The 21,456-nt window shown below is 44.7% G+C and overlaps 1 protein-coding gene across 4 annotated transcripts in view; it reads right to left on the bottom strand.

Moving 5' to 3' along the window:
- The window catches only part of wizb (WIZ zinc finger b), a 28,840-nt gene extending 7,681 nt beyond the window's left edge, over positions 1-21,159 (bottom strand). For 2 of the 4 annotated variants that reach the window (XM_055035000.1, XM_055035002.1), the window contains exons 1-14: positions 20,872-21,159; positions 20,212-20,389; positions 19,945-20,131; positions 18,801-18,876; positions 16,099-16,247; positions 14,587-16,023; positions 13,126-13,560; positions 9,222-9,626; positions 5,468-5,593; positions 4,525-5,076; positions 3,421-3,873; positions 2,762-3,259; positions 2,095-2,670; positions 1,798-2,009 (exon numbers count right to left, since the gene is read on the bottom strand). In XM_055035000.1, the coding sequence (XP_054890975.1) occupies positions 1,798-2,009; positions 2,095-2,670; positions 2,762-3,259; positions 3,421-3,873; positions 4,525-5,076; positions 5,468-5,593; positions 9,222-9,626; positions 13,126-13,560; positions 14,587-16,023; positions 16,099-16,247; positions 18,801-18,876; positions 19,945-20,131; positions 20,212-20,319 (5,214 nt within the window). In that variant the 5' untranslated portion in view covers positions 20,320-20,389; positions 20,872-21,159. The remainder of the gene's footprint in view (positions 1-1,797; positions 2,010-2,094; positions 2,671-2,761; positions 3,260-3,420; positions 3,874-4,524; positions 5,077-5,467; positions 5,594-9,221; positions 9,627-13,125; positions 13,561-14,586; positions 16,024-16,098; positions 16,248-18,800; positions 18,877-19,944; positions 20,132-20,211; positions 20,390-20,871) is intronic. The other 2 variants (XM_055035001.1, XM_055035003.1) reach the window with 2 other exon arrangements.
- Positions 21,160-21,456: the final 297 nt, after the last annotated feature.

Below are 21,456 nucleotides of genomic sequence, written 5' to 3'. Positions count from 1 at the left end.
TGTTTTTGCAGGGCACTCAGACAAGTTTCAGTATCAGCTCACGAATGGAAGACGCTCCTCTAGGACACATCATCCCTATTATTAGACAGACAGCATCACACTCCTCACATCACAACCCCACCCAACTTCACCCTGAAACATCTAATCAGCTTCAACACAAGCACCACCACGGCTGCGTGCCATCTGCTGTAAAACATCACTTTTCAAACCCGTCTCCACCGCTGTGGTTCGCTCCTTTTTAAAGTCTTACATTTTATTGTTGCCTCAATAGCAACAATAAAAATAGGTTTCTAATTGCTTTATGTGTTAAACATTGCTGCAGTTTTGATACCTGCCTATTAGATGGGTTGAAAAAAAAAACAAACAACCTTTGTAACGTAATCCCAAAGATATCTAAAGAGTAGTTTCTGCTCCATATGTGTTTCAAATCAGAGCTTGGAGAAAAGGTGTGAGAGAGACTGACGCAAATGCACCAGAAACTAATTTCAGAACAGGGGAGGAAAAAAAAAAAAAGACTCGACACATTTTCTTCCATCAACAGCTTGCTATAATTTATCTGAAGATGAAACATAAGCTGCCAGGCACCCTGGTTACTATGGTAACTATCAAGTGAATAGCAGAGTCGTTCTGGCATCTGTCCTCACAGTGATTTTTTTTTTTTTACAGGGGAATAAAGACACAGGATCAACAGTAAAGCTCTGAGCTGCGAGACGACACGTCTGCAGCTTTCCAGGACACAAAATGTCTGTCGTGTAGCCAGCAGAGGCCCGACTGATCTGAGAGCAGGAAGGCTGTTTAAAGACCCTGGAAGGAGAAAACTGAAGAAACAGCACAGCAGGCTATCACATTTGACTGTGTATTTACCTGGCTACTTGCGAGGAAAACAAGGATTTCTAGCGCTGACAGTTTGTTCGTTAACGAGCCAGTTAATCAAAAATCAAACCACACATCTGCATTTAACGAGAGCCGCCATTCATCTCGAGATCCTTGTGGCAAATGTTGGATGTGACATTTATGTGATTGAACAACACGCAGGTAACATGCAGGTAAATCTGCATCAAAAGGAAGATTTTCCAAATACAGCTGCAGCTCTAAACAATGGGGTTTTTGTCCATTGTTTCTGCAAACTCATGACCTTTGTGACACTTGATGAAGGCTGTAATCAGATCAGTAAATCGGTAAATCAGTCAATTTTGCCACAGATTCTCAGATCAATTTGGGTGGACCTTTCTGACACATTAAAATTCTCTAATGAAAATAATCTTTGTAAAAAAAAAAAAAAAAGCTATTATTGTCACTCTGGTTGTATTTTTAAGGTTCTTGTTCAGCTGAGAGGCAAACCGCCACATTATCAGAGCAAAAAATAATAATTAGCAGAAATAAAGTTTTGAAAACATCAGTATTTGTAATTAATGTATTGAGTGTGTTTCCCTTATTGAACAGACACAAAAATAAATGATTTTTTAAAAAAGTTTACTGTAAACTGATATGTTTACACAAAACTCCACTTGAGTCACTGTTACAACATTTCCACTAGATTTGATTTAACGGTATCAGAAGAAAGTAAGCTGAATATAAATGCAAAGCGCACACTTCAAATTTTATCACATAAAATCACATAAATCACGTTCTTAAGTGATTTTTTTTTTTTTTTTGCCAACATCACTTGGCAAAAAATTACTTCAGAAGGTGACGATTTCGTAAAATGAGCTAAAGTTAAACGGGCATGAGTGCCTTTGCCATGCACTAAATTCTGCCTCGGCGGTGCATTTCCAACCAAGACCGAGCGGTCCTTACCTTCTTCAGGGCGGAGCGGTTACCCTGCATGTAGTTCCGGTGCATCTCCAGGACCTTCTGTGGTCTGCTGCGTATCCAGGCGCTCAGCGTCTCGATAGGCGACCCGTTCACGGACCACTCAGTCACGCCAAACTGCCTCAGGTGGGCTCGCGCGTGGCTGGCTAAAGCCTTACGATTCTCAAAGTAGAAGCCGCACAGCTCACAACTGGGGTCTGAGAAACACAGAAAGGGATTAGAGTTCTTATTTAGGGGTGAATGATCGGAATTAGAAGGGACTCTGCATAAGCTACTGCTTACCCTGGTGTCCGTGCTTTTCTGGTGAAGGTTTCCTTTTGTAGGAAAAGTCTTGTGGAAGCGATGGGAAAGTCTTAAGTCGATGTGCGTGTGAAGCAATGGCCTCTGCTGACTGAGTCTTTTCTGACATGGGCCTTTTGGCTAGAGGGGACAATCGAAACAACTTCCCTGCAGGTTGGGAGGCAGATGGACCCACGGGGCCGAGGCCCTGCTTGAGCATCCTCGACCCGGACTGCACCAAACTGAGAGGAGATTTACGAAACTTGGAGGACTGGTAGCCTGAAACACCCAAACCGTCTGAGCCACGGGCTCCTGCCGCGTTTTCCCACGGGGGACTGTTGGTTCCCTGCCTGGACTCTTTCTTCACTCCTTGGTCCAAGCGAGATGAGCTACTGGACCGTCGCTTGTGCATGACTTCCCTCAGGGTGTCGATGGGCGAGCCATTGACAGACCACTCCGTGATGCCCATTTGCCGCAGATGGGAGCGCGCGTGGCTGGATAGACCTTTGCGGTTCTCAAAGTATTCCCCACAGAACTCGCATCGAATGTCCCTCGTGGGCTCCACTTCATGGGCCATGGCTGACAGGAAACCAGGAGGCAAAGCAATACATTACCATTTTCATTAGGAAATTAACGTACAACAATTACACCTGAAATTCTTTCAATTTACCCAGGTTAAGGGGATAAACTTTGTCGGATTTGCTCCAGTTTGAGCTCGGCGGCTCAACAGGAAAGCTTCCAGCTCTTTCCACAGACCCGGGTGCAGTGATCTCCACCTGCACTGGCTCCGGTTTTGGCTTGAGAGCCAGGCTGCTCGGAGACATCGGTGGAGCTGAGCTGGATTTGGACATCACTGACTGAGGAGGACTGGACGGGCGAGCGAAGGCGAAAGGCAGGCGGCTGAGGAGTGGAGACGAAGAAGGCGACAGAGGAGAGCGAGGGGGTACCGGAGAGGACGGCGGGGGGGATTTGAGAGGCTTGAGAGGAAGTGCGCAGGGCAGGCCTCGTCTGGTGATGATCTCCCGCAACGTGTCTATTGGAGAACCGTTGACAGACCACTCAGTAATCCCCATTTGGCGCAGGTGGGAGCGGGCGTGGCTGGAGAGACCTTTACGATTCTCAAAATACTCCCCACAGTACTCGCATCCTATTTCCTTTGGAGGTTCATCTAGCAGACAAGAGAATTCTTACTTTTAGATTTTTCTTTCCATTCTACAAATACACGTTACTTTGTCTTTATCAGTGAACTAGAATCTTAACAAAAGGAGTTTGTAGAACTTCAAGAGGCAGAAACATTTTCTGCAAGCTACTGCGTCATATGTCACTTACTGTGTGGAAGGGCCATCAGCTCCCCGCTGCTGAGGCGGAAGACCTGCATGGAAGAGGTCTTGAGACGCTTGGCGGGCGGACCTGGTAGAGACGAGGCAGAGGAAGAGGAAGAGGTAGCTTTGGACCCGCCCCCAACTGTGGTCACCTTGTAGAGGAGCGATGCGGAGGAAGAAGAAGAGAGCGTTAGCAGCGACTGCTTTGCGGGGGAAAGCGCTGGGGACACGTCCCGAGTTTCTGCGGGACTGTCCAGCTCCAGCGCCCCCGCCTTGTGCTTGAAGTCATCTGTGTCCATGAGCTGGCTCAGGAGTTCAATAGGAGAGCTTTTGGACTCCGAGTATTCGACGCCAAAGTGTCGCAGGTGGGCTCGAGCGTGGCTGGATAGGCCTTTTCGAGTCTCAAACCAGGCGCCGCACAGCTGACAAACGATGTCCTTGTCGGAGTCCATATCCAGTGCTGCAAACAAACAGGAAATCATTGAACTAATGCCAAAGAAAGTTGAAGTCAAAACTGGACTGAAATAGTTTTTGAACATTTGCACTTCACTCGAGTAGCATTCTTTTGGGAAAACTTAAGACCTTCAAATGCACTATAATATAATGATAAAATCATACTTTTTACTCCACTTTATTTCTCCAAAGGCTTTTGTTACTTGTTACTTCCATTGGCCTTGTTTGTGTAGTTTGAGTCTATTTTGTTCCAGTGACACACAATAAAACTACACAGTGTATCCCTGAATGAATGACGCATAAAATTTTTAAATGCCTTTGATAATCAAGAAATGCTGGAAAAAGCAAGACTAATGCATTACTGATGATCTATGACTGAAGAACTGTACAAGTCAGCAGATATTTTTTTCCAAATATCGTTGACTACGTTGAAAAAGCAACTTCAAAATTTGAGGTATTTTCAATACTTAAGTATTTTTGAGAACACATTCTCTAACACTTTGACTTAAGTGGTGAGTTGACAGAGGTACTTTTACTTTGACGAGTTGGATCAGTACTTTGATTTAAGTGATAAAACTGAGTACTTGGTCCACCAGTGAATTAGCACTGATAAGACTGAACAATTAACTCAGTCTTGGGCCAGAGTGATGATGCTTACTGAGGTTGAGAGGAGCATCGTTCTCCTGCGGAGCCCAAAGCGGTTTGGATGTTGCGGTTCCAGAGGCAGCGGATAGATTAGAGGTCAGGCATTTCAGACCCCCAACTTTGTGCTCTTGTGAGCGCAACAGGGAAGACACGGGCAGTAGAGATGAAATGGGGGCTTTCTTCACTACTGAGGAAGGTGAGCTGGTATGAGCTGGAGCTGGAGAGGCACCTGGAGACGGTGTGGGCGTAGCGGAGCCGGAGGGCACCGCCTTCGCCGCTTTGGCCAGAAGGGAGAGAGGAATGGGCTTCTCGTCCAACTCCATGTCCTCCATCTCTTCGGCTTTGAGGGAGACGGGCAGGGAGGGCTTCTTGGGCGTGAGCAGAGATGAGCTGATTTTGCCGTCGATGCTGCGCTCCATGGCTACCCGGTGGAGCAGCTCGATGGCCGACCCGCCGCTCTCCGAGACGGTGAAGCCCAGCTGGCGCAAGTGAGCACGAGAGTGGATGGAGAGCCCACGTCTGCTCTCGAACTGAGAGTCACAGACCTCACATTTCCACTTCTTGACTGGAAAAGACGAGAAATTGTGTGACATGCGTGGTTCAAATTGCCGAAGGTATTAAAAAAGTTTTCACCTGTATGCAAAATGGGCTTTCCTTAACCGTCCTGTCAAGGTTGTGCTTGTGATTTTTACAAAACTTTTGTTTTTTTCACCACACTTTTTCTTTTTACTTCTCTCTCCCATAGCATAATAATAAAAATAAACCAAGTGGCTTTCTTTGGCAATGATCATGTCAATAACAGTATGTTGGACAACTATTACGACAAAATTTTGTGATCAACTGGTTTTTAAGTTTTTAAAACTTAAAAACTTAGCAGTTTGTGGTTGGCAGAACGTGGAAAGTTCAAGGGGTGTTAATACTTCCGTGAAGTAGATTTCTGATTTCTATGCTCTCACCCTTGCCGTCTACATCCTCCCGGAGGGAGAGGCTGTCCTTTTTTCCAGCACTGGAGCAAAGAGCATCCAGTGAGGAAAGTCGCAGACCCTCCTCATCCTCTTCATCGGCTGCTTCCTTGTCATCGCCTACACAAAACAACAAGTCCGTATAAATGTTGACGTTAATGTGGCAGCTCCATAATTAAAACGGTAAATGATAATGCACTGGAACAAAGTGTATTTTTGTTGTTTAAAATAATAAGAGCACATTCATGTGACATTCGTTGAATTCCACTCTTTTTGCTGCAGTCATGTGACATTGAGGTTATGATCATGATATCGTTTACAGAACAGAGTTGTGCTTTTGCTCAGTGACTATAGTAGAATTTTTCAACTTCCCCTAACTAAACACACATGACAGATTACAACACATTAGTGACATGTCATAGATCACAATTAACACATGAAGAACTTATTTTGAACACATTAACATTCAGCTTAGAAAAATATAGCTGATATGTAATAAATGAGGATGGATAGATACACAGATGGACAGGTAGACGGGCTTTCTTGTGGTGATCCCTTTTACTCATGCACTTCTTTTGTAACCACCCTTTTTCCTTCCACTCAACTTTCCTCCCCAATACGATACTGATAATAAAAATCGACCAAGTCCTGTTATTTGGTAATTATCTAGTATGGCTCAGCAGTCACCACCAGTCTGCTGGACAACTGCTAAAACTCAATAATTTTCCAATAAACTGATCATGAAAATCAACACAAAAATATATCGGGTGTGTAATGACTTTATAACTGAAAACAAGAAATGAAATTTGCTTGGAATTATTTGTGATTTACTAAGACCCCGCCGGATGAAACATGTTCACTCAAAGCGAGCTCCCTGCCTGCAGTCAATTCAGTCCTTACAGTAAGAACATCATCACCTTTCCTGCTGGAATGCACGTAAACAGAAATGATTGGAGAGACAGAATCCCTGTCCAAAAAAAAAAGGTCATAATTGCACTGGAGCATGAAGCAAATATGGCAGACTCGTTTCTCCGCAGTCAGGCATTCCTGGGACAAAAGTGCCATCTTCTGCGACAAATCGGTAAATCAAAAGAGACGCCGGAGACAGACAATGCTTTTTGTCTGGTGGGCGGCTCTGCGCCTGTCACTTTATCGCCTGACTGTAAAAGAGCGGCGATGTGACACCTCTGACATTACGCCATTGTTTTTTGTTTGGTTTTTTTTTTTCACATAAAGAAATACTATGTCTTTTTTTTTTAAATGGAGTGTATTTGGAGTAAACGCTGACTAGACTTTGTCTCCGTGAAGGCAGAGAGACAGTAGGCGAGTCCGACACTTACAGGTAAAAAAAAAAAAAAAAAAAAGTGACACTTTCATTACAGTTATCCGGACAAGTTGTGGCGAGATTATCTGTGAGCTCCTCACTTTTAGTCCGTCAAAAGTTACGGCGTCGCCCAGACAGTTTGTTTTGAAATAAAAGGCGGACTGAAAGCACAGCGTGTCCTATCAAAAAAAAAATCAAAGCACAGTAAAATGGCGAGGATTGGGCAACTGGAGGTAATTTTACATATCCCGCAGCGTTGAAAAATATATATATAAATAAATACAATGGACGTCATTCGAGTCGTGTAGAAATAAATACCTCGCAGTCATTAAGTACACGCAAACTATGCCAACAAATTCACAAGTGAAGAACGCGCCCCGGTTCGTGTGGGAAAGCGGGACCAACTCTGCCCCCGGTTCCGAAACAATGACACTGACCCGCTTCATGAGCTCCTGACGCGCGTGTCATGGGCTACCTGCGTTTCTCCGCGCGAGCCGAGCCCCTTTTCTCCGCGGTCTTCCAGAAGAAAAGCGGAGTTTTTTCTTTTTAATAATCTTTCTTCTTCTTCTTCTTTTTTAATGGCTGTTGTCTGGATACAATGTGACTGGAGATGCGGCGCGAGACATGCCGCGCGACGCCGCCGCTGCTGTGCGATTCCGAAGGGCACGCGCTGCGCAGGAACCGGGGCGCGCGGTACTCACCGGTCCGCAGTGCATCGGACTCCCGGCGGCAGAGAGCAGACAGCTTTTCCGCTATTGTTTGGGTCTGCGGGGAGGTGGAAGCAGCCATTTTGCCCCCATATGCACCGCGAAGCTAAGGCGTGACCAATCGAGAGGAGGCGGAGGTGGGGATAAATGCAGCGAGTGCCACATCAACTATGGGCATCAGGGGACACTCTCCCTTACACACACACACACACACGCACCCCCACACACACAGTATCTTACCAGGAATATTTTCTCACCATGCTGATTCATACACTGCACTACTGTCACTCATCTTGCACTGTGTTTCTTAGTATCAGCAGCAAAAAAGGAAGACGATGTTCCAGTGCCTTATGAGCAGGCATCCTCATGGCATTAATACAGGGTAACAAGTTCAAACTCCAGTCACTATCTGCCTCCAGATAACAACTGTGAAATCCACCAGAAGCACACAAAATGACCGCAAAATAAACAACCGGTGGAATGTTTAACACAATCCTGCGTTCAGAAATCCACCTGTTCTGGGAGGTTTGGTGCACTTCATTGAAACTGAGTGGTTTCTGGCTTTTCAACACAATCTGCACATATTCCACAGCCTGCAGTTCTAGAAGCTTCATGATTTGTCCATCTCGATGCCAGTTCTGTTGTATTTGGGGTCGTTTTCCCGTTGCAACACCAAATTGTGTTCAGGTTTCAACCATAAAGCTGTTGCATTAAGCACATGATGAATTTGGACGTATTGATCTTGTGCATTGTGGAAAGCAACAGATCCACAGTATGCTTCTCACCCCACCGTGCCCGATTTTCTTAGGCTTGCAACGCTCATTCTAATTATTGCAACCAAAACTTCTTTTTGGCTTCATGACAAAAGGCTCGATATTTCCTTTGGCTTAAAATAAAACGTATCGTGTCTGGATAGTATTTGGTATATCAAAGTGTGTATCTGAAAAATTCAATCAAGTTTATGTGTATCCATTTTTAAGTATACACATAAAAAAAACAACAGACGTCATTTGAGCCGTGCAGAAATAAATACTTCACAGTCGTTAAGTACACACAAACTGTGCCCACAAATTCACAAGTGAATCCCAATTTGTGTCGGAAAGCAGGACCGGCCCCTCCATTGCCAAAACAACCGACTGGGTTCTTGATCAGAACCCAGTCAGTCCACAGCAGAAACATGCTTCTCTACATGCGTTTCTATTGAAAAACTGTCAATGTTCTGCTAATATCGGAAAAATACAATTTCGCCATTATATAAGAAACAGTTAAAATCACACGTGAATAAGTTTGCTCACAAAAGTGACTGAAAAACATGCCGCTCTATCATCCTCCCACGACTTTCTGTCGTGTTCTTCTTCATTGTCAAATTGCACAATTATATGGTCAGTGCAAATGCAGCTGCTGTGGACAGGGACGTAGTTCATGGGACACTTTGAATAGCTAAACCGATGTCCTGTCGGTTTAGGCGAGAGTTGGTCTAAACTTGGATAATACAGTTTGCTCTAAAAGGACAAGATTTCCAAAAATACATCAAAACCAGATTAGGAAAGGACCAAACAGGCTTCTAAGGTTTTCCCTAATGCCGGATCTCAACCTGATTGAAAAACCACGTCCAAGGAAACTAGCCACTCTAAATAAGAGCCACCAATTTTGCAAGAAGAGATGCCCAACGGCCAGTCAGAATAACACCAGAGTGTATTTAACAATAAAAACTCACCTTCACAGCCCTTCACTTCTGCCCCCTTCTTCCTGCGTGGACGATATCCTGGAGACAGGGCAACAGAGTCGGAGGGATGGAGGGTCTTTTCACACGTCTCCCCTTCAAGCTTTACCTTAATAATTCCTCCATCTTTTGAGTCTCCCTCATCGCAATCCTCCTCCTCATCTTCCTCTGAGGAGCTCCCAAGACTGCGTGGGGGATCCACAGGAATCACCAGATCTGGCCTGCTGGAGAACAATTCCCTCAGAATGTGGATAGGTGAGATGGTAACGTCCCAGTTAGTAATCCCAAAGTCACGGAGGTGAGCCCGGGCATGACTGGACAGGCCGGCCCGCGTGTCGAAGCCAGCGCTGCAGAACTCGCAGTGCATCAAGCTGAATGTGCCCGGGTCAAAGTTGGCAACTGAGGACAGAGGAGGAGGGAATGCAAGTGGAGGTTTAGGGACTCAGGCAACTTTTACCACTTGTTCTCTAAATCTTACTACATAGATGCTGAAAGACGTTAAGGTGTGTACGTACGATAGGGAAACATTTCAGCTGTTGAACTAAAAACACCTCTACACCACCACAAAGGAAACAGAACATTTCCCTCCCAAGTCAGTTTGTAGCTCCATCTCTATAGTCCTGTTATGAATTAGTTATATTCAATAAGAAATAATATTGACCTGATTCAACTGGAAATACGTCAAAAGGGCTTCAGCCTAACATCACTAACAGAGAACTCTGTGTTGGTGGGGTTTATTCTTTTATTTAAGGAACTTTCAATACCATAGAATTGAGGGGTGTAACAGTACATGTATTCACATCAAAATTGCTTAGTAGAACAACTTGTACAGAGGCAGAGTGCAGAACCAAAGAGAGGAATCCTAAGTTTCCCAATGCAACTGTAAAACCCAACACCAAAACAATACAGGGAGGACTCCCAGGTATCACTAAAGTCTGTTATTTAGGAACGTTTTGGTTCCTCCTTTAGCTACACTGACAGTGGAGAAAGGACGGCGGACCGAAACAAAACGTCATCCCAAAATCCCTAAGATAAGTAGCTAGCTCTATGCTACATCTAATTACTCACCTGAAATGACATCAACCCAAATGTAAACATCACGGGTATGAAGAAAAATAGGCCAAAGTCCAAACCTAGCCTCCTGTTGTCCATTCAGCTCCAAATACCTTTATGCAGACGTATGCCGGAACTGTGAAGAGGAGTTCCTCAGACAAGAGAGGTTTTTGCAAACAAGATGCATGTATGATTCAAGCACAACTGGTACACTGGTTTGCCTATCTAGCAAAACAAGTCCAAAGTAAATTCAAGCACCTTTTTACGGCCTTATTCAAAGGTCCATAAAACAAGAACACTGACCTTGTTCATCCCAAGGTAGTCCCATGCCAGAAGGAATATTTAGCCCCTCCAGTGTAATCTGGGTCTTCCCTGGTTTCTCATCCCAATCAGGCACGCCCCAAAAACCTCCAGAGGGAGGCACCCAGGAGTCTTCCAGATCAGACGCCTCAATCACCTCAGCTGGATCTGATCAATTCTGTGGAGCAGCTGCTCTACTCCAAGTCTCCTCCAGGTAACACAGCTCTGCATCCTATCGCTAAGGGAGAGCCCAGCCACCCTATGGAGAAAGCTAATTCCAATTCCTTCTATCTGAGCTTTTGTTTTTTTTAGTCTTGAGTCACATCTTGTGACCATAGGTGAGGCTGAGAGCGCAGACGAGTCGGTAAATTGAGACATCCGATTTTTATTTTTTTTTTTTTGCCATGGTAATAGTCCCAGCAGACGAAGCCACAATCTGTCTATCTCCTGCTCCATCCTGCCATGGCTACTGAACAAGACACCAAGGTACATGAACTGATCTGTTAGAGGCAACGATTACCAATACCCCACAGATATACCCCACAGACTGAGACGAACAGACTGTTCTATAATCCATCCAACCCATCCCTTGCTTTTACCCATGCTTTCTTCATTTACTGACAAAACTCAAGTGCAGGAACATCCTGCTAAAAATAAATAACTATTTAAAAAAAATCTAACATTCATTGTTCACTGTTGTGGGAAAAACATGCATCGTTTTTGTTTTCCTCGAATAAAACATAGGGAAAGTTTCTTGAAACATGACTTTACAATCAAGACATGAACTGAACCATCATTTTTATGTACTGTTACACCCCTAGTAGACACACCATCTCAAAAGATTAATTAGCTGCAAGACTTAATCATGAAAACTAACAGACATAAATGCTTAGGATACATCACAATTATAATGTATGTGTTTCACTTGCCTGTTTAATAAATATATGCAAGTAAGTAAGTAAGTTTTCAATGATGTTCTAAACTAGTTAGATGCATCTGTAATCCATTTTCATCAGGTTGCAAGGATATTCTGCTCCAATCAGATGGTTCTCGCATTCCAGCTTGCAAAAGGAATGCAGTCAGAGTGATGTGACTGCATTTGGGGTGCAAAGTTTCAGATTTAATTTAAAGCGGGCATATTCACGTTTACAGCATCACTACTTGCCTGCAAACGGTCAATTAGGCTACAAGACAAGCTGACAGTCTTATTTGCAGCTCAGACTCAAACTCGCATCAACACACGACAATAATTCCTGTAACCTTACCTGTCACGACAAACAAACTGCCCTGGCAAACAACGTAGCGCCCGGCCTAAAACGATGAGTTGGCCAAACGTGTTGCTCTTTTTAAGAGGTATGTCAGCAAAAAGAATGTCATGTAAATGTCACGCGAGATGCATCAGCTAGAAGAATGTGAACACATGTGGCCCTGATTAGATCTCAAGGCTGCTATTGTGTTACCACAATTATATACTTCATGCAAGAGCCTTTAATCTGGTAATGACATTTATGACATAATTTAGTATTTAACTGCTTCATTACAGTTGAGACAAAAAAAAAATCCTACAAATGGGAATTGTGATGCAGCTACCGCATAATTTTTTCCAGCTTCAATCATACAGTAAACAAACTCTTTCAAAAACAAGAAGTCGGTGCACGCATTTATTGTGGATGTTTTTTAAACTCGCATGTGGTGCAAATTAAGCATGCATGCAAAATTATTAGCACCCTGACATATTTCTTTTGTCTTTACCTTTTTTTTTTGACACTTAGCGTTTCTGGCCATGAAAACATTACCTCAGAGACAACATGATTTAATTTATTAAGAGCAAACGAAAACGAAATCCCTCCATAACCGATGAAAACATTCATTTTGCTCTTGAACGGAAAATCCTGCAGGAGAATGTCTGCTGTCAGTCACCTCAAGCTCAAGTGCACTCGCGTAGTGCAGCAGGACGAGGGTCCACGGCATGCCAGCAAGTCCTGCTCTGAATGGGCAAAGTCTGCAAGCGAGCTGCTCGAACTGAAAAACCCCGAATGTGGCGGAATAAAAACAAATCTGCAAAACTCCATCATAACTTCATCACGGTTACAGTGAAAAGCAAGATCTAGCTTTTGTTGCAAATGCTGGATGGCATTTGTTGCCTCTGAGGCTGAGGGGACAAAGCCTTGTTTCCACTAAGCAGTACAGGTCGGCTCTTTTCCACCGCCTTTTGGACTCTGGGCGGCAGGCTAAGCCCAAATGTCTAGCAAATGACTAACAGTGGTGCGATGACAAACGTGACACACCACTATGTGTCATCCTTGTCACAAGCTGTGATGTTTTTCTGTACCCAAATCAATGAACTACATTGTTTGACATCAGTAGTGCTGCCTTAACTGTACCGCATCAGTGACCTATGAACCTGCAACTGAATGGTGTGGCATGGATCAGCTGTAATGCCATTTTTAGGGTCAGAACTTCTGGTTTTTATTCAGAACCTCTGTGGGAAAACCCCTAAAAGACAACAAACACACACCAAAATGACATGCAATGACCCACTGACCTTTCTTCTTCTTCTTCTGATACGAGAACTTCTTCTCGATGGCGTTGACTTCCTCGGGGGAGATGAAGTGTCGCACGTTGTAGCTGACGCCCACTCGCTTCAGATGGCCTCTCACGTGATTGGCAAGACCGATGCCGTTGTGGAATCGATCGGGGCAGTAGGGGCACTTCCTCTCCACACTCCTCATCGCCTCCGAGTCCTCGTCAGTCTCGTCCGCGTCCTTCCCGAAAACGCCCTCGGACAGGAAACAGCGCATGTGCTCCTCGTCGGTGTCGTCGTCGTCGCTGTCGGTTTGCGCCTGGGTTACTGTGACCCTGCTGCTTCTCCTCAAGAAGAAAACCTTCCTGTCTTTTGGCACCTCCTGTTTGTCTTGCTCCTTTGCACTCTTCTTGGCGGGTGTTGATAAGGTTGCCTCGTGTCGCGGTGACGACTCCTCTGTCAGGAAGAAAAAGCGCGGGGCGAGAACGAGATTAACAGGCGTCAAATCCAGCAATGTGAGAAATGACTCCGCTCCAGCAGAAGTTTGTTGAGAAGCTCTTGCTGCACATCGGTTGACGAATGCAAAAAAAGTGGAAGAATAAAAAGCTAAAATGTCAAAAAGATCGTCACTCTACAAAATCAAACAGAGAACAATGCGACTCAGATTTCTGTAGCTCTGCTTTGCCTTGTCACCATCTGACCTTTAGCAGCTAAATGCTACATTGTGTTGCCGGCCGATTGATAGCAGTACGCCGTTAGCGAGACAGTGGAGAGGAGGTGTTTGAGCTTTGGAGAATTTAAATGTAAAACTGATAGCTTGTCCTAATGGCAGAGTTGCAGAGTAATTAGCTTTAAGTTCAGCATTTTTGAAACATATACAATTTGAAGTTTTTTTTCCTTATTTTCTCTTATTGAGATGGCACTAATACAAAGTACATAACTGTGGGCCAAATAAGTTTTGTTCAACCAAGGTGTCCGTTTCTGAAACGATGCAGGCGTTTAATCAAGGCAGTCAACTTACTGTCTGCCTGTCAACTTTCAAAGTCAACTTTGAAAAGAAAATAATTGAACAATTTTTGTTTCCATTTAGTTTAAAACAATAACATCAAATATGATATAGACCTTTCTAAATATTGAATGGAAAAATATTTATTATACCTTCCTGTAATTGCTGAGCTTTATGGCCTTTTCCACTGGAATGCCAAGGATTTATCTATGGCAATGAGCTATTTGAGGTTGGAAGGCCTAATATCACCCTAATATCATTCACAGATTCTTCTTCAACAGATTCCAGTCTGGACTCAAACTAGGCCACTTCAAAATGTTCATTTTACTTTCACTCAGAAGAAACATGTTGGTAAAACTCAAAGATTGCCTATAGCCTAAATCTGCTATGGGTATGAATATTTCTGGACTTCCCTGTATAATGTAGGTGAATTCTAGCATCCAGACCAAATTAAGTGTTCTACCCTCCAGTCTCACCAGAGTTGTGCAGCTTCCTTCCCACAGGTGAGCTTGCCTCTCGCAGGGATGGCTTAGGTTCATCGGAGAGATCACATTTCTGCTCTTCCGCTTCACTCCCAGGCAGCGTGACATCATCTGCCTCAGGATCAAACTTGGACCGATCACCGCAAGGCTTCCCTGCTGTCCTGAAACTCCTGTCGGCACCGCGGTCCGATGTCGTACTGTCCTCGGAGGCAGTGATGTTCCCCTGGTTTGTAACGGGAGCTGCGTTGGGCGGAGATCTGCACTCGGAGAGGTAGCAGCAATCTGGCACTAGGTTCAATAATTGTGCATTAGACGTTGAAGACTGGCTGGCCTCGTTGTTCTGCTTAGTTGACATCTTCCCAGGTTCTCTCAGTACTTTCTGGCTGGGGTGCGGGTGGAGGATCTGCTTCTTTCTCTTGTGAATCTTGGAGTGATTAGCCAGAGCTTGGGACGTTCTTGTGCTAAAGTTGCACTCGGTGCAGACAAAGCGACGGCGGTGGGCCGCTGCTGGGCTTCGGACTGAACTCGAACTCGGGGCCACAGAGTCCACGTCGATGACGGCAGGGTCTGAGTTCTGAACTGAAAATGAAGCTGTGGACACAGGAGGAGATTTCCCCATATCTCCGTCTGACATTTCGCCTGTATATTGTGCAACGGTTGGGTCAGCGGACCCGTGCCTCACTGTTCTGCTCTCCAGTGCATCAGATTCTTTTGCCTTTTCGTTCTCGTTCAGTTTCTCAATCTCCTCCAGGATTTTGAGACGGGACTCCTGGTGCCTCCTCTGGTGGTCGGCCAGCGCCGGGCGGTTCGGCAGGTTCCAGCCGCACTCGACACATCGCAATCGGCTGCCCTTGCCTGAACGCCTGCCTCCGCCGAGGGAAAGCTGGCAGTGCTCGGTCATGTGCTCCTGCAGGTGAACCTGCTTTCTGAAGTAAATGCTACACTCAACACAGGTGAAGATTTCGTTACCTGCCCCCTCCCCGCTTTCCTCCGCCTCTACTTCTTTCCCATCGGTGTCTCTGAACTTTGTCTCGCCATCGTCAAAGCCGACTTCTTCAAATTCGTAGACCTCTGCCGCTCGACTGAGCGCCGCAGTCTCGTCGGTTTTAGATGTTTGAGGGCTCAGTCTTTCCGACTTGTGGGTTTCGGGTGATCCAATCCCAGAGAAGGGTCTGAGCAGCGCCCTCTTTCTTCTGCACCGCTGAATGAAAGTGCAGTGAGCCCAGGGAGCAGGAGGTGGACTCTCTGGGTCGGAGTCTCCAGGGAAGGTGTAAACATCTCTCTCAGGCTCCCTGGCTTCATTCCCCTTGGGCTTTGACTCTCCCTGGTCGCTGTCAGCCTCCTCCTCCTTCGGGGAGGCTTGCTTTGGTTTGCTTTTGGACAAAAATGGCTCAGCAACCTCGGATACACTCCAGACTCTGTTATCTGCTGCTGGGAAGAACGCACGGCAATTCAGACTCATGAATAGAGAAGTATCAGATTCGCTGACTACCTTATGGTACTCACATTCTGTTTGGCCAAGTCGACTTGTATTTGGCTCCTCTTTGTTTGTGCTCTCATTGTTGTCACTACGCCCCTCTGCAGGGGTGGATGTATCAGTCGTACTGCTGAAGGAATGCAGTTTCTCAAATTCCGGGTCATCCTCACCATCAAGCCTATTGGAAAGGAAAACATGACATGGCTTTTGAGAAGACGGAATCTGCGACAATGCACTCTCTATCATTTCTTTCTAAGGGCCACCGCTACCAACAGGAATACTATAGTCATGAATTTAATGCTGCCCACCCTAATGTCAACCATTTGATGCAATCACGGAGTGTATTAAAATTAGTGCTGTCAATCACTTCCATTGTTTTTAAATCACACTCATTGTGATTCATGCCTTCTTTGGAGGCTTGACCTATAAATATGCTCTCAGTTGTGATTGATCCAGATGCGTCAAACCCAAAGACAAAGAGGCTTTCAGGTTAGAAAATGTAGTTTGATTCATCTGCATTATGTAACAGTAACACGCTAAAATGTTCAGATGAATCGCATGTGTTATGTGCGAACGTAACAACATCCAAATCAAATAAAGCACACTTTTGGAGTAAAAAGATCAAACGCAAAGTTGAGTTATCATTAAGTACAGAAGAAACGGACACAAGCAGCGTCAACAGCACAGAGATTAATGCTAAGTAAGGCAAGATTTCTAGGGATAGATGTGGTCTTCAGAACGGTTTGGTCCGGATTGTCGGTCGAAAGTCTGTTTAAACCCGACAGCGCTGCCAAAATAAAATGAGGTTTAAAAAGTCAATAAAACAGATGAACTGAGACACAATTTCCTGCCAACCTCCATAAAAACAACTTGGGGGGAATAAAAAAAAAGCTTTCATTTACATATAAAGATCCTCTTTACTTGTATGAAATCTTAATGAGATTCTGTTTCAGATTTTAATAATTATTTAAGAAAAAAAGTGTCAACCACACTGAATATATCAATATTTGTCTTAGAAAAATGTTCATTTTCACAAGAAAACTGTGACTGTGCCCATGTAACTGATTCATGCGAAGAAATCAACACTGATTCTGCTTCATTAATTTCGGTTCTGAACGTTGAAATGACAAGAGGCAAAAGTATTGAACACAAAGAAGACGAATTGCAAAACGACACAGACTAAAAATTACCATTGGACTAAAAATCATCTAAAATCCGTCAGTGTCAAGAAAGCAATCCTGCCTGCCGTCACTTCACATTAATACTAGCTGCTTTAGTCCCAATTCATTGCCTACAGCAAGTGTTTCTTATTACCAAGGTGTTGCACAAGAAGGGTGAAAGCAAAGACTCAAAACCTTTGCAACCCAACTGTTGCAACATACAGTGATGGCATTGGCTGCAAGCCTATTTCTAAACCACCGAATGTTACAGTGAGCACTGCTGAGGGCATGATCTGAAAGTGGGGTGTGGGGACTAATTTCACCATAATTTCACCAAGATTTGCTGTTCCTAATATTTCTAAAAGTCGAAAGTATTAAAACCAATCAGAAGAATTGTCCGGAGGGTGAAGACAACTCACAAACAGTTTCAGCAAAGAACAGATTTAGCATTTTTTGTTATTTTAATGTATAAAATAAGTAATTAAAACACACCACTGAACACACAAGACCAAGTCCACAGAAAGTTTGCATTTGAAAGATTATACACCAGACCAAAATGTATTTCTTTGGATTCTTTAGAAAGGCAAAGACATATCCAAATAAACTCATAAAGCTGGGAATAATCAGTCTGTATAAACATTCCCACATTTATACAGTACTTGTACTGAAGTTACCATTACCAAAAAAAAAAAAATTAAATTCTAAATGCCATTCAACTTTATTACACATAAAATCTTTTGTATCTCCTCTAATCTAATAATCAATATTTATTTCCTTCTTATTGCCAGTTGTTTCTGGAGGTGGGAGGAAGGTCAGGAGTGTCGTTCATATTTTTTAAAGGCGTTGAAAGGATAGTGAAATATATCAAACGTATATATCAATAAATATTGGTTCTTGGCCGTAACGGCAATATTAATGTTGGATATTGATATTGGCACACATATTCCAATCGGTGCAGGCCAACCACTAATAATTTTGTAAAATTTTATCTTAGAATTCAAACATTTTACTGTGTGCTGCAGAACATGCTCTCTATGTACCTGGATCCCCTCTTAATGTAATTATTTCAGCACGCATTCATAACTTTGCATATTTCTGTCACATCTAAACAACAGAAAATATCGACAACTAATGAATTTGCGCACAATCATCAGACAGTCGCACAAAAAAGGAAAAAACAATCCACAGCGGTGTGGGTGATTGTTTTGCCACAGCTACGCCCCTCAGGAAACGACCTGCACTGGCTTGAGGTTGTTTGCGCATTTCGTCTGAACCCAGAAGTCCCTTTGTTCACAAACGCCGTTCGTAAACCGGCCACTTTCAGCTCCGGCGACTTACACCTCACCCGTAATCTGTCGTGCACCGAAAGTCGAGGCCACATTCCCGTTCGCACGTTCCGTGAATTGAGACTTTGGACTTCACAACGCTTCAGACAATTTTAGTTCGAATAATCATTGTAGAAATCTGACGTGAAAAGAAAGCCATGACTTCCCCCTTTGGTTAAAGATTGCCAAGTCTTATGTAACATTAGTTACCTTGTTTAACCTCTGAACCCACATCCCCCTCCTCACCTGAGTCCGGCAGAAGGAGATCCCGGGCTGTGGGTGGCCAGACCGTGAGGGTTGGAAAAGTTCTGGAGCTCCTCCTCTGAAAACATCACAGCAGAGAGAGCACACAACCACAGAAACATCACTTCACAGCATTAAAAAATAAGAGCAAACTGTTAAAACTACTGATTATACTCAGGTTGCAACTTGGAATGCAAAAACGTCTGACTAGAAATAACATCTGTAATGTTAAAAACACAAAAACAATAAGTAGAGATGCACCAATCAGGCGTTGCCAGCCAATCTAGATAGTTTTTGGACTTCTACAAGCTGGTCTTTGAAAATGTTGTTCTTATTAACCAAATATCCAGAAGAAACATTAAACATAAAAGAAGCAATTTGTTCACAGAAACGTTTCAATGCACTTCTGAACGTTCAACTGAGAGTTAAGTAAAACAACACTTAATAGAGGGATTTCACTTCTTCCTGCAAACAACAATCTGAAAGCCAAAACATGCAAATGTGTTCCTTTAAGTCTGATTCTTCTAAATAAAATCTAGAAGCTGCAGCTCTATAGCCACATCTGGCTCTTCAGATATTAAATTAAGAGACCCCTTATTTGATTTGACCTTTTACGGGCACATATTTGAGTAAAGTGAACTTTATTCGTCTATTGTCTGAACTACTGGCAACATGTCTCTGAAATTCCAAGCAAAACTTTAGCCTTTATTTTCAGAAAATGAGAAAGGGTCAAAATAAAGGAAAACATCCAGTCCTTTCAGACCTCGAATGATGCAAGGAAAACGAGTTCAGAAATCAATATTTGGCGGCATAGCGATGAGGTTTTTAATGGGGGTCAGTGCAGAGGGCTCTTCATTTTTTCCATAGCTGTATTTTTTTATATGTATTAAATGAGTTGAGGTTTGTGGTTTCAAAGCGACAAATTCCAAAAAAGTTCAGGGGGTAAGAACGCATCCCTGCTGACTCCCGGTTAGCAATAAATCAGCGGGGAAAAATGTCCTGATTTCAGTTCCCTGCAGACTGACTGGCACATCGCTCATGACAAAACATCCCGATGTTTTGAAGTTTTTCTAGCGGTGTTGCAGGCTGCACTTTGGCGCTACTCTGTAGCTTCTGAAGCGACTCGTCATTGTTACGAATGTGTTACCATCTAGAGCTTCCTTCTCTGAGTCCGAGTCCCAACTCAGAGAGGAAGGAAAGGCTGAGGACTTGAATCTACTCTGCGCGTCCCTCTGTGGGTCTGCGGCCGCCCGCTCTGGGTCGTCCTCTCCATCTAGCTCCCACGCGCAGTCGACCGCCATCAAGCCGTCGCTCAGATGTGGGGAACATGGGGACTAGATCGCAGAAACACGGGTCAGTGACCCCGGTCTGACGCTGGAAATGGACATCAACCACAAAGCGGCGCAGGTCTTACCTCGAAGCTGCAGCTGAGGAAGTTAGCGGCGGTAGGATTTTGTGCTGAGCCGTAGGATAGGGGCCCATTGCTGGTCCCTGGGGTCAGGGGCTGCCCATCTGGCTCCATGGTCCCCCAGAGGACAGTATGGAGTCCCACCGGCAAACAGCGTCCCTACATTGTGCAACCTCTTCTGAGTCTGGAAGCACACACTCAAATGTAACTTTTTTTTGGTTTGTTTGTTTTTCCACTGCAAGAAAACTTTCATGCTGCAGGAATGCGCATGCATTGATAAACAGAGCTGCAAAATCAGCACAGGAACAATGAAATCTGCAGAATCCTCCTATTCCCCCAGCTCCAGTTTGTTCTCGTGCCGTCTGACCTATTTCCAACAATATGTCTGGTATTTAAGAATCAAATGGGGCGCCCAGATGGTTACATAAATAAGTGGCCTTTATATTCAGGCCCATGTCCTCCCCTCGCCTGCTGCCCCCTCTAGAGAAGCAGGGAAACGGATCGAGATGTCCCCCCCACCCCCGGGTTTCGCCTCTTGTCGCCTCGGAAGACGTGGCTCGTATCGATCCGGGTGGTCAGGTGATCGGGACAACAACACATCCGTGCAGACTTGAAGGAAGAAAAAGAAAAGAGAAAGAAAGTGCGGCTGTTTTCTTGACTACTCACTGAAATCGGCCTGGTTCTGCGGGTCGCGCGGCGGGGGCTTGACGCCGTCTCAAGCGCCGGCCGTCATGGCTCCTGGGCCGGGATCCGGGGCTCGACGAGCCGCTCCGACGCTCGCGGGGATCCGCCGGGCTGCTCCGAAGCGGACCGGCTCGCGCCCCGCTCTCTAGTTGCCGCTCGGGCTTCTCGACGGGATCCCTCCTCGGAGGCGCCAGGCGGAGGACTCCATGTTACTGGGCTCGCAGGCACGCAGCGTGCGTAACGTCAGCGGGGAGGGCGACGGAAAGAGTCGGGAGAGGAAGCCCACCGGGGGGGCGACTTTAATTAGCCCAAACTTTTACTGCGGCGGGCCTTTTTGCACGCGCGACGTGTTTTGATATGTCGACGTGCGTCTTTGTTTGAATGTCGGCTCAGATATTTTCTTCCTGGTGAAACGACCGTAAAGTTAGCAAAACGCCGCGTCTGAAGTGATGTTTCTTGATAAAGTTGATTTTTAGGTGACGTCAGTTGTTAAATGACGGTCCTCCACATCATGTTGAACTTCTAACATTTATCTCGTGTGTTATAATGTCGGTACTCACACAAGCT

This window comes from Poeciliopsis prolifica, unplaced genomic scaffold (genome assembly GCF_027474105.1).
Source record: "Poeciliopsis prolifica strain line A6 unplaced genomic scaffold, Auburn_PproV2 SCAFFOLD010, whole genome shotgun sequence".
NCBI lineage: Eukaryota > Metazoa > Chordata > Actinopteri > Cyprinodontiformes > Poeciliidae > Poeciliopsis > Poeciliopsis prolifica.
This window is presented reverse-complemented; position numbering and strand designations above follow the sequence as displayed.